Source organism: Mobula birostris, chromosome 5 (genome assembly GCF_030028105.1).
Source record: "Mobula birostris isolate sMobBir1 chromosome 5, sMobBir1.hap1, whole genome shotgun sequence".
In the NCBI taxonomy this organism is placed as follows: Eukaryota; Metazoa; Chordata; class Chondrichthyes; order Myliobatiformes; family Myliobatidae; genus Mobula; species Mobula birostris.
The window spans coordinates 117,978,944-117,993,063 of NC_092374.1; the positions used below are offsets into that span (position 1 = coordinate 117,978,944).

The following is a 14,120-nucleotide window of genomic DNA, read 5'->3' on the forward strand; positions in this document are numbered from 1 at the left end:
ATCCAAGTCTCTGTAATGGCCAAGTACTGATCCATGCTCTAAGCTCATCTGCTTTGTTCATGATGCTTCTTGCATTAAAATAGACACATCTCGAACTATCAGTCTGAGTGCATCCCTTCTCTATTACCTGTCTGTCCGCCCTCTTACATTGCCTCCAAGCTTTCTCTATTTGTGAGCCAGCCGCCCCTTCCTCTGTCTCTTCAGTTCAGTTCCCACCCCCCAACAATTCTAGATATACTGTTCCAACAAACTTAGCAAACCTCACTGCCAGGATATTGGTCCCTCTCAGTTCCAAGTGCAACCTGTCCTTTTTGTACAGGTCACTCCTGCCACAAAACAGGTCTAATGATCCAGAAATCCAAATCTCTGCACCCTGCTCCAATCCCTCAGCCACGTGTTTATCTTCCACCTCACTCTATTCCTATACTCACTGTTGTGTGGCACAGGCTGTAATCCCAAGATTACCACCTTTGAGGTCCTGCTTTTCAGCTTCTTTCCTAACTCCCTGTAGTCTGTTTTCAGGACCTCCTCCCTTTTCCTGCCTATGTCGTTGGTACCAATATGTACCACAACCTCTAGCTGTTCATCTTCCCACTTCAGGATATTGTGGACACGATCAGCAACATCCTTGACCCTGGCACCTGGGAGGCAAGCTACCATCCATGTTTCTTTCCTGCGTCCACAGAATCGCCTGCTGACCTCCTACCTATACAGTCCCCATCACACTGCCATCCTCTTCCTTTCCCTACCCTTCTGAGCTACAGGGCCAGACTCTGTGCCAGAGGCGCGGCCACTGTTGCTTCTCCCAGGCAGGTCATTCCACCCTCCCCACCGGCAACAGCACTCAAACGGGAGTACTTATTGTTAAGGGGGACAGCCACAGAGGTGCTGTCTAGTATCTGACCTTGTCCTTTCCTCTCCTGACTGTTACCCACTTATCTGTCTCCTGCGGCCCCAGTGTGACCACTTGCCTATAGCTCCTCTCTGTTACCTCCTCACTTTCCCTGACCAGATGAAGGTCATCAAGCTGCAGCTCCAATTCCCTAACATGGTCCCTAAGAAGCTGCAGCTCAATGACCTGGTGCAGATGTGGCCGTCTGGGAGGTTGGAAGTCTCCTGGACTTCCCACATCTGAGACCGAGCACAGAACACACATATTTCCAGTCTGTATTCTGCATAGATAACCTGGCCTCAACCTGTTAACGGCTAAGCCCCGTTGAGCCAAAGACTTCCAACTCTGTCTCCCTCTACTCCATCGCCCGCTCCTCTTGTGCCTGCTCTATAAAGCTATCGCCTTTTCAACTCTTCTTGCTATTCTCACTCGCTGACATCCACGTGCTTGCACAGTTGTGCCCTGATCAAACTGCTGAAGAAATAACCATAGGGAATATAGGGGGGGAATATTTAAAGAGGGCTCGAGAGCAAGTTGTCCCCACACACCGGGGGTGGGTATCTTGATCAAGCTGCAAGAGTAAGTGGTAGAGGTGGGCACATTTATAACGTTATTTGGATAATTACATGGATTAGAAAGATTCCATGGTATACATGCCAAACTAGGAAAATGAGACAAGCTCCAAGGCACTGTGATGGCAGAGAGGCTTTGGACTAATGGTCCAATTTCCATGTTGAAGTGTTGTACAATTATATGGAATCTGTTCTCACAATGTATCCCCCAGTCCCTTAACAACTACCATTTATTACTATGCAGTAGAGGCAAAAGCATTTTAAAATTGTCTTGTTCCCCATTTCACAAGTGATATAATCAAAGATAAAATGTTTTAAATTTTTATTGTACAAAATTTGCTGCATGTCCTCTTGATAAGGAAACACCATCTTAAGTAACAATACCTTTCTGAGAGAAATTTAGTCTTTAAGAAAAAGATATTAAAAAAGAATTTTGTTTTTCAAAGTTCCATTGTATAAAGCTAGTGACGAATCATTGGTAATGCCTTTTTGTTACCTGAATCACAGCGCCATTTAATTGTGATGCATCTTCCATTATTACACGTGAACTGCATTAACGGAGTGCAGGTAGGAAATGCTGTTCAAGAGAAAAACATAAAGTTATATTGATAATTTTGTGTGTTCTAAGTAGAATCATGTATCTTCCACAACTATATCAATTGCTTAGAATAACTGCTATTTTCTTCCATTTCTTTTTCTGCTTTTCAAAACAACTCATATATTGATAGGAATTTATTTTCAAATATACTCATGGCAAGTACCACCAAGTAAATTTCTCTGGAATGGTAGAACTACAGGATTTTTTCTGATTAAATAGCAATGATATTTAAGGCTAAGTTTACTGAAAGGTCTTTGGCTCTATTTGACATGGAACGCTTACAACCTAAAAGTCACATTTTTCTTTCTATGTGACATAAACAGACTAAGTTTCCTTTCAGCAAAAAGTGTCACTATTTAAGATATTCTAGGATTGACATATTCTGGAAATAACAAATTTGCAATTACATCATATGCTGAGGGTGTTACCAAATGTATTTGACAATCATGCATTTTTTAGAACCACAGTCATCTGCTATGTTGGCAGATATGATGACCAATTTATTCCAGTGAAAAGTTCAAAAAAAGAGTTAAATACATTTTTTTATATTTAGTGGCATTGGTTAAAGGCTAAATGCCAGATAGGGAAATTCATTACTTTTCATATAGTGCTCTGGGACTCCACAAAACAGTTCAATTGGACTGACTGAAACAAGACTAGCAGATCCCCAAAAGTTCTTTCTCAATGTTATGACATGTTTAAACCTCATTGGGACAGGCTGATAGACTTGAGGTTTAAAATGAAAGTATACTAATCACTTCAATTGATCATTGGACTGGATTTTTAATTGTTACAAATTTTAAAAATGTATTAAGAAAAAAATTATCTCTAACCACTGTATAGTAACTTCAATCATATTAAACATGTATCACAATTAAGAAGTAATTATATACTAAGTAGCTGAGCATAATTACTTCATGCTATCTATTGCCTCTGGAAAACATGATAACTAGTTTTGTTCAGCTGACCAGGCTTTAATTCAGTTTAAAATTCCTTACTTTAATTCATTTTAATCAATCAACTGCAAAGCTGAAACTGTGCATTGATTGCACAAAAGCATTGCAGCTCATCATGGGTGTGTTAAGAGCTAGATTAACCATTCACTACTTATTCTTTTTCACTTTAAAAACTCCCCGACACTGGCTCTGTCATCATTGGACACAATGGACAACCTCCACTTATACATGAATGTGTAACATAATGGCAGGACTATACCACCACTGCCAATACAGTAGCAATCTGAATAGAAGCTACCTCCTTATGCAAAATTAAATCCGTCTCAATAAATATCCTTTATTAATAGACATTTTGTTATGTAAGGCAATTTCCATAACATTCAAGCTCCTTCTTGCATGATAAAATCTCTATTGGCTTCACTGATGAATATTCCAGTCCTATCAAAACCCTAAGTTATATATTATATATATTTACCAGCTTATTTGGCATAAAGAAAATAGAAAACTGCCCCCCAGAATAGTTTATAGATTAGTTGCTGAAAGGCATTCTTCCTCCTCATGCGATAATCTAGAATTAACTCCTGAAGATAAAGGTCACTAATTTTAGATGGCGATCAAGGGGAATTCCTTCTCGTAGAAAACAATGAATTTCTGGAAATCCTATATACCAAAGAGTTACAGAGACCCAGATCAGGATTGAACTAAGAGCAGTGGAGACTGCACAGGATGGTGGAGTTGAACTCAAGCCTTGATCAGCCATGATCATACTGAGTAGCAGAACAGGCTTAAGGGACCATATGGCCTATACCTTTCTTATTCAAAGAATATTGGATACTAATTATTGACAGCTTAGTCAGCATAAACTCAATGGATGAATGTCCTCCTCTTTGATTCTTATGTTTCATCTAATCCACCAGGAAGTGCGAGACATAAAGTGTGTGGAAGATAAAATAACAATAATAAAAGAACTTTGATTTTGCTGAGGCAGATAGTCAAATGATTAACTGAACTTAAGGCTGCAAAAACACAGATGCTTGGCTCAATATCATCAGTATGGATACTAATAATATACTGTGAGAAATTCAGACTATTTTCCCAAACATTCACAGTTTGATATGCAGTTGCAGCCAATGGTTCAATTTGGAAATGGGACAATCAACATGTGTCAATTAAAAGTTGGCAAGAAGAACTCGTTAGCAATCGTGGCTGTCCGTACTTTGGATGCCTGATTGTCCATTCAGCTCATTAGCATCATCTAAAAATAAACTTCATGTAGAGCAAATACATTAAAAACCTCCAGGCAATCACCTGATAATTCTATTTCAGATGTAGAAGGTGTCTCTTTCAACCATCTGCTAAAATAAATTTACTGGACAAATCTATTTTGGAAGTCTTGAAAGTATAATAGGTTACCAGACTTCTATCCAAAATTATAATAAGACAATTAGAGAACAGCATCTTGAACTGAAGGTGGTTCTTCATTTCCTGAATAATTTATTCTGACAGACATGCAGAGAAAATTGAGAATGCATTAAATCATGATTAGATTCACAGGATCCAAACCGACAGTAAGCTGAAATGATTAATGGCTAATGCAATGGCATTTGTCTTTAGTTGGACTTGTCCCTCCCATTTTAATTTCAGCAATATTTTATGCCACAAGTTCCCAGAAATGTGATCAGACCAAGAGAAACCAGACAGTTTCAGATGAGTGAACAGGTGAAAAAGTTAGGTGCACACTTAACCAATCAAACTGAAGGATTCTTTAACAGACATGTTCTACTCAAGAATGATGAAAAAGATTTCTTTGCCAATTGAGATACAAAAAGAGAAACAGAAGAAATAATAATTGGATTTAATTACGAATAAAATGAAATTAAAGATTAACTCAAATTTTAAGTAACACTTTTAAAGAACATTTCAGAGCAATTAAAATCTGAACTTTTTTCAGTTAATTAACAGGAATTAATGATTGGCAGATCATTAAAAGAACCACTGACAACTTAATCAAGACATTTAAGTATATGCAGACCTTAAATATTGTTAAAAAGGATTTTTTGTCTCAATACTTTATAATACTGATTTTCTATGGCATGTTTAATTTGAATTAGAGTGGATTCTGTTTAATTAGGACACATTGGGACCAGTATTTTTTGGCTAAATTTAACGGTTGGCCTAATTAGCTAAAATTTCATGGAAATAGTTAAAAACGTATAAAAAAGACAAACTACTGTTTAAGGTAAGTACCAAATTATGTATTTAAATGACATATAGAACAAATTAGAATACTACTACAGTATTAATTCCTAATAGTTATCGACGGAGGAATTCATCCAGTGTATGTTGCCATGACCTTTTGATTGACTGGAAATAAACAAAATCAGTACAGATATCTGGTGCAGATGATGAAGTCCCTTCATGCAATGTGTTGAGTGATTGCTTCCTTCAAATCTTCATTTTCATCATAACATTGAAGTGATTGTTGATGTTTACTAAATTGTTGAAGTAGTGAAATCGTTTCATTTTCACTCTCGACCATTTCTGGCATCTCCAAGCCTGAATGCTTAAAACTACAGTGAGCAAAGCAATTCCAAACTGTCTCACTGCTTATTTTCACCAACTATCTGTGACAGAAATCACTGTTTTTTGAACACAAATGCACGCAACTGACACTATTTTAAAACATTTCACTCTAAGCACAGTGTTGTATCTAATAGCCACACAAGTGCATACGACCGATGCTAGCCAGAAACTTCAGCAACAGTCTTCTCTCCCAATTTAGTGGCATAGTGTCCCAAATAAATGAAGAGATTTCTGGCTATTCTCCTTATTAGTTTTTGTTCTTTAAGAGTTGTTCCAAATAACCAATGGCCCAATTAACTTGAATCCACTGTATTATGCAAGTACAGCAACACTCAATACTTGTTACATACACTTGTTAGAGTGCATTCTCCAGTTACCTTATAAAGTAACCGTAGCCTTCAGCCAGGAGCAGGTGTCATCAGGTGGTTCCCAACCTTCACCGAGTGTTTCGACCCTTAACCACGACACTCTCCAGTTGGTGGGCTGGCAATGGTGGCCAAATCACTACCCATCTGCTCCTGGCTTCCAGCTCCCCTCCTCTCACCTACTCCAAATCCAACAAGAAGCTTGTTCTGCCTCGAGCTGCTTGTTTTTTGCTCCTTTTGTCCAGGCCCAGATCTGACAACAACCGCCATGCTGATTTGGCTGGGAAACCTCTGCAGCCGACCTTCACAGGGAACAACCATGCCTGCCATCCCTTGTTTTTACACTCCTGCAGTAAGGGCTGGTACTTCAAGGCCTTTCTCTCGTGGGCCTCTTCCCATCCCTCCTCCCACGACACAGTCAACTCAACCAGAATTATTTTCTTGTCTTCCGTTGACCACAATACAATGTCCGGGCGTAGGGCTGTGTGCACCACATCCGGGAACTGCAACGTCCTTCCCACATTGACCCTCATCTTCCAGGACCTGGCCGTTAGCAGATTGGGCTTTGGTTGTTTGGTTACGAAAGGCCTAGCTCCCTCTTTGAGGAAGGTGATGGCCTTCCTCAGATCCGTGCCAGCCATCCTCTTCTTGCATCTCTCCCGCTCTAGTGTGTCAACAAGAGCCAGAAGCACCTTATCATGGCGCCACCTATACCGTCCTTGAGTTAGAGCTGTTTTACACCCGGACAGTATATGAGCCAGTGTCCCCTTTTGACCATAGAGCTTACAGTTCGGGTCCTCTCTCATCCTCCGTGTACAGATGTAATGGTGAAGGAAGGGTGTCATGCACGGATCACAAGAGGAAGGAAATACGGAAGGGCTCCAGTCTCCATAACTCTGCCTATGAGACCTTGCGCTTAGGCAGATCCCATTTTGTCCAGGCACCCTGGGACCCTTGTTCCACTGTCTTTGAAATCCGCTTCTCTTCCTCACGGATCCGTACTTCTGCTTGTACCATGTCTCGCCTGTTCCTTATCCTTGTGTTTCCCCACTTCTGGTAGTGAACGGAGCCGAGGCCTTGCCACCCGACGCAGGGGTTGCCGATGATATCTCGCAGCTTCAGAGAACACACTGCCTCCTCCACAGCTGCGTTGGCTGCCCACTTACGCCCAGGTCTGGTTGTGACACCTGCTTGCTTTACCAAGACGTCATTAGAATCTCTCAAGCTTAATAAAGCTCTACATTTTGCCACCTTGAATTCCTCCACAACAGATGACAGGGGAAGCTGCAGTTGCCCAGAACGAATGTAAAGGCCCACTGAAGAGAAGCTTGGGGGAATTCCCAACCATCTCCGCAGGTGCTTGTTGGTTTTCCTCTCTTTCTTTCTTTTTAAATCTTTTTATTGAATTAGTACACAAAAGATAAACCATGTAGAAACTAATACACTGTTGCGATATAAATTTACAAGAGATATTAATACACAAAAAAGTAGTACAAACAGTGCAGTTTAGTTATAAAATAACGAGGTAATATAATAGCAGGCCAAGCAGCATCTGTAGGAAGAGGTGCAGTCGACGTTTCAGGCCGAGACCCTTCGTCAGGACTAACTGAAGGAAGAGTGAGTAAGGGATTTGAAAGTTGGAGGGGGAGGGGGAGATCCAAAATGATAGGAGAAGACAGGAGGGGGAGGGATGGAGCCAAGAGCTGGACAGGTGATTGGCAAAAGGGGATACGAGAGGATCATGGGAGAGGAGGTCCGGAAAGAAAGACAAGGGGGGGGTACCCAGAGGATGGGCAAGAGGTATATTCAGAGGGACAGAGGGAGAAAAAGGAGAGTGAGAGAAAAAATGTGTGCATAAAAATAAGTAACAGATGGGGTACGAGGGGGAGGTGGGGCCTTAGCAGAAGTTAGAGAAGTCGATGTTCATGCCATCAGGTTGGAAGCTACCCAGACGGAATATAAGGTGTTGTTCCTCCAACCTGAGTGTGGCTTCATCTTTACAGAGAGGAGGCCGTGGATAGACATGTCAGAATGGGAATGGGATGTGGAATTAAAATGTGTGGCCACTGGGAGATTAATGCCCCACGTAGTTGGGGCATTAATCTCCTTCCAATGTTGTAAAATACATCTTTTTGCCATTAAAGTAAGAAATGCAATCATTTTACCGGCTGAAAGGGAAAGATTACTGGAAATTTTAAGTAATCCAAAGATAGCAGTAATAGGATGGGGAGAAATATCTGTATTCAATACCTTTGAGATAATATTAAAAATGTCTTTCCAAAAAGTTTCCAAAGTAGGACAGGACCAAAACATATGAGTTAAGGAAGCTATCTCCCCATGACATCTGTCATGAAGAGGGTTAATATGAGAATAAAAATGAGCTAATTTATCTTAGACATATGTGCTCTATGAACAACTTTAAATTGAATTAGGGAATATTTGGAACAGATAGAGGAAGTATTGACTAGTTGTAAAATATGCGCGCAGTCATCCGCCAAAATAGTGAAGCCCAATTCCTTTTCCCAATCTGACCTAATCTTATCGAATGGAGCTTTCCTAAGTTCCATGATAGTATTATAAATAATAGCCATTACACCTTTCTGACATGGGTTAAGGTTAATTATAGTATCTAAAATATATGTAGGGGGTAACGCTGGAAAGGAAGAAAGTATGGTACTTAGGAAGTTTCTAACTTGGAGATATCTAAAAAAATGTATTCTTGGCAAGTTATATTCGTTAGATAATTATTCAAAAGACATAAGGGAGCCGTCTAAAAACAAATCCAAAAACCGTGATATACCATTAGTCTTCCAAATTTGAAAGGCACGGTCCGTAGAAGAGGGGGGGTATTCCTCTCGATGCCCTCTACGACAGTCATGGGGAAATCATAAAGTGTGAAGAGCCAGAGAAGCCAGGGCAGAATGCCATATTTATACAGTCAGGTCTTGAATTTACCCTCAAGTCCGAATTTGTTGATCTTCTTCAGCCATTCCTCTGTCTGCTTCGCAGCATTGGTGACATTGGCCCCATCTATCAGTGACACATTAAACCACTTCCCCAAGCATTTTATCGGGTTATCTTCGATGGAAGGGATGACCTCACCCTGAACCTGGAGGCTAAACTTGCTAGTAACTTTGCCCTTTCTGATCACCATACACCTGGACTTCTTGGCCTTGCAGGACATCCTCGCCCAAGTGGCTACATTACCCAGGGTTTCCAATACCCATCTTGCTTGGACATGTGACACAGTTGTTATAGTGATGTCATCCATGAATCTTTGTAGAGCCGGCTGAACAATGCCCGACTCCAGCGTTGGGCCGCGGGTTACATCTTCTGCTGCTGATAATAGGAGGTTCATTCCCATAATAAATAGGATGGGGGAGATGGTGCACCCTGTTGGAATCCCCTTCTGGAGGTCCTGCCAACTAGTTGTGAAATGGGCTGTTGTAAATCTGAGTTTGAATCCTCCTAGGTAGCTGGTGATCATGTCTCGAATAGCCACTGGGATGTAGTAGTGGTCGAGTCCTTCTAGGATGATGTCATGTGGAATAGACCCGTAGGCGTTCGCGAGGTCTAACCAGACAACTGTTAGGTCACCTTTTTTCTGCTTGGCCTCACGGATCAAATGGCTAATCATTGAGGTGTGCTCCAGACACCCTGAAAAGCCTGGAATACCGCCTTTCTGGATGGATGTGTTGATATAGCGGTTCTGCGTCATGTAAGAAGTCAGCCTTCTTGCAAGCACAGAAAAGAAAATCTTGCATTCCAATCCAGGGGAGAAATTGTCCTAAACTGGGCAATTGTGGAAGAAACCTCTTCCTTTGGAATAAAGCATCCGTCTGCCAATTTCCAACTTGATGGAGTAGTACCTTTGGCCCAGATCTTTCTCATGACCTTCCACAGCCTCCGAAGAAGCTTTGGGCATTTCTTATACACCTTATAAGGTATGCCGCTTGGGCCTGAGCAGCTGATGCTTTAGCTTTCCGGATGATGTCCTGGATTTCCTGCCATGTAGGCTCCTTCACATTCAGCTCAATTGATGGATTTTCCGGTCTACGCACAGCCCGATTGGTTCCTAGTCCCTGACCCCTCCGTGGGTGGCTGTGTGCCTCCCGCAGGAACTCCTCTGCCTCTGGCTTCGAGCTGGATAGTATACCAGATCTTTGTTGGCCGAGAAGAGTCCTGGTGAAGCTGAATGGATCTCTCACAAACTGCGCTTGCCTTTTCTCTTTCTTCCTTCTTTGTTGTCGCAGATGTTCTGCCCTCCGGAGTTTGCACAGCTTTTCCCGCAGCATACTGGTTAAATCCTTTATACCTTCTTTTTCAGCCGGTGAGCTGGTTTTAAACCTTTTGTTGAGTGCCCTTAATTCGCCTCTCAAGCAACAAATCTCCGTTTCCCTTCTATTTGGCTGCCGCGGTAACTCCAGCTGGCTTTTCCGCTCTATTGGGCCAAATCGTTCCTTAGCTAGATTGTATGTTATGGCCGTGAGTGAGTCGATCTTTCTGTGTACTGGACCTGCTAAGCCAACTTCCAGGATGCCATCTAGATCATCATCGAACTGCATCCAGGCGACATTGTCTGACGATCTAGGCCATTTGATCCTGTCTTTCCTTGACGAATGGATTGGGGTAGCTGAGGAGGAACTCACTATGTTGGTTGTTTGGTGCTGAGGCGACTCAAGTGCGGAGAGATCTTCAGCTCTGTGGGGTGCTTCCAGGCTGGAATTCTCCTTCATCTCACCAGACACTAAGTCTGTGCGCTGCACTTGGGTCACCATTGATCCACATCTAGACTTGCTCCAGTGTATCTTGAGTGTAGTGAATAGAGTGTAGTGATAATAATGTATAAGAACAATGATGCCAGCCAGCAATACATCATTTTAGCATAAACTCCTGAATTTACAGCTTTTATCATGTAATTAGCTTTATTTAAAGTTACAGTAGTATTTCTGCATAAGAAATAATGAACCCTAATTGTTAATTATTATCCTTCTTCTCTTTCTTCCATGGTCCACCCTCCACCCCTGTTAGGTTCCTTCCTCAGCCCTTTACCTCCTTCATGTATTACCTTTTATCTTTTCACTTCATTTGATCCCCCCCTTAACCTACACACCCACCTTTCTCTTAGGGCAGCTTGTACTCCTTCCTCTCCCCACACCTTCTTACTCTGGCTTCTAAACCTGATGATGTATCTCAGCCTTTAACATTGACTGTTTATTTCTCCAGATAGGAGCTGCCTGAATTGCTCAGTTCCTCCAACATTTTTTGTTTGTTGAGAATAGTTAACTGTTTGTTGAGGTCTACATTGAATGTTACAATGGAGGTCAATCAGTTTGAATATCTTAAGATTAAGCTGTTGAATCTACTGCCCTTTTTATGGACGTAACATTTTTAAAAAATAATTTAACAACCAACATGGGTATCAAGGAAACGGACCATTTTTACCTCTGTAACATTTGTCACATTCCTGTAGTAAACTGCTCGTTTCAACATCAAAAATATATCTTATTGTTTTGTTTTGTTATTGCTTGACTGTAAGTATAAATCATTTAGACAACTCCCTTCAATAATAATCAACAATTAGGGCAGATATTTCCACCTTACAATAAAGGAAAGGTCCGTCGCATCCAGAATTTCTCCAGTTGGCGGACAACTTCCTCCCACACCGCTCTGATGTAGTGGAAGTACAAGGCAAGTTAAAGCAGTGGTTTGCCATTGCCTTCTGCCGGGTGAGTTTCTTCAAAGAGATCACCAGCTCTTAACCTAGCACGGATGAAAAGCATGCAGGATAGCTGGCTGGATTCGAACTCAGGACTTCCTGCCCCACAGTCCGGCACTGATGCCACTACGCCACCAGCCAGGTACCTTACAATAATACTCTTGTAATCACTGAATATTGATCTGATCCACTCTCAAGGAAGTAGGTTTAAAAGGCCAGTGTTATTGACACTAGGGCCAGCAGAAACAATGGTTTTATTTTTAATGTTTTGTGCTTTGAGCTTATTATTCTATAATGCTTTGATCTGATTTATTTGACCCCACAGCAGAATATTTCAGAATTTTTTGTGAAATGTGCATACGCAGAATTACAAAATCTATGAGAACTGCATAAACCAAAGCAGCAAATGTGGCAAAAAAAGACTGGTGGAAAATCCAGAAATAAAAGAGTTCTTGATTTACCTACTTTCTACACTGGAGAAAGTGCTCTCTTAGCTTCCTGGGCATAAAATGACAGCATAATAGTCCAATTTCCTTCAACAATGCCTCAAATCTGTCTATTTCAGACTTACTCATCTGATAGTCTGGTTTCCATAGTAGCAGGCATAAAAAGGCATTAAATACCTTACGTTGTTAATAAGGAGCCTTTTGCTCCTTGGAAGCTTTCTCTCTGAAACTGTTCTCCCTTTTTCTAGACACATTTCTGCTCTAACTAGGCCATTGAAGAATCTGACTTTTCATTTTGACTGATCTTAATATGCAGCCAGACAAGCAAAAGAGATCTCTATTACTCCAGAAAGACAACAGTGCTTTGCTGCTCTCCATATCTACCTATCTTTCAACCTCTCCCTTCATCCATCCCCTTCCCACACAGGATATTCATATAATTAAGTGAAATATTTCTTCAATTTCTGGCAGCAATGCAAGGAAGGAATGAATGAACACTCAAGAATACAGGCACAGATGTTCTGAATTCAAATCTTATTTGTACTAAGGGCTTGACATAATTATGTTAGGATTACTGGGATTAGAATTTATCAGTTGAGACAATCAATAGTGGATTTAGTTTCCTTATGACTTCCATTGATTTTGAATGTGTAAGTTACACTTGCAGTGAAAAAAAAATCAAATATATTAGATTCAACCTTGAACACTGAATCTGGGTAAAATAGACTGACGGTTTGCATAAAATCAAAAATTGAGAAATGCCTTTAAAATCCATTGAATTGCTCAGCCCAGGTATATTCAGCGACTCAGCCAAGTTTGCTCCATTTTCTCAAAGAAGGTTTTTTTTTCAAAATTGCATTTACAATTCTGAATCCGAGCAAACTCTGAATCAAATATTTAATCCTCACTATTAAAATGTAATCTGTAAGATGTTTCTGATTTGTGGCTAACATACTGCTTAGATTTATTTTATCCTTACTGTGATTTTATCCCTAAGCAAATAATTACTTATAATCTTTGCGTTAGCTTTGTGTTTTGTCTTCTCTGGTTTAATGTCCAAATTGTGCAGTCTTTCATTGGTTCTGTTATGGTAATTATTCTATAGAATTATTGAGTATGCCCACAAAAAATGAATGTCAGGGTTGTATATGATGTACTTCGATAATAAATTTACTTTGAACTTTATAATTTAACTCGTGAACTATATTTTCAAAATAAAATTATTAGATTAAGCTATTAAATTTATTATTGACATAATAAAACTGCCATATTTGCTTGGACATTTGTTTCAATGCTGATGAATTAGGGCTGCAGTAAAAGGAGTTTCCTGAAAAAAATACTCAATTTTATTGGCTCAGTAGGAATGAGATTGAAGAAACCTAAGCCCTATTTCTTAAATTCTCAGTAAGGAGAGTTCAGTTAGGAAATCTGTTTGTCAAATTGGAGGTAAGAGAAAGGAATTATAGCAGTGATGCAATAGTAGGTTTCTGGACAGAGAACCTAGTGGTCTACAGCAAAAATCCAAGTTCGCATGTCAGCATGTGGAATTTAAATTCAGTTAATATGTTGGAATTTGAAAACATGTCTAGTTATGAGCAATGATTACCAAAATATATAATGGCAGACATTCATTCATTATGTGCCATGTCATATGACATGGTTGATCATGGTCTTCCATCTGTTGTAATCTGAAAAGTTCTAATAAGCTCTTCAAAACTTTTGCCTGTTCGTTCATTGATGTAAGTCATGACACTGGCACTAGATCATCATTTAAAAACTATTTGGTTCCTAATGTCTTTCAGAGGACAAAATTGGCTTTCTTTACCTGAGCTGCTTCATAAGTGTTTTGTTAGGCCCTTTAAAACTTGACCATTCATGTGGTAAGGTCAATTCTTAAATGACATAACAAATGACTCACTTCAAGGCAAATTGGACATGAGTAATTAACTTTGGCCAGTTGAAATGTTAAGGAATAGATAGATGGAAAAA

At 40.3% G+C, this 14,120-nt stretch overlaps 1 protein-coding gene across 1 annotated transcript in view; it reads right to left on the reverse strand.

The window, feature by feature from the left end:
• LOC140197951 (low-density lipoprotein receptor-related protein 1-like) overlaps positions 1-14,120 on the reverse strand; it is a 2,495,129-nt gene that overhangs the window by 849,601 nt on the left and 1,631,408 nt on the right. The window contains exon 20 of the mRNA XM_072258609.1: positions 1,961-2,041. Within this exon, the coding sequence (XP_072114710.1) occupies positions 1,961-2,041 (81 nt within the window). The remainder of the gene's footprint in view (positions 1-1,960; positions 2,042-14,120) is intronic.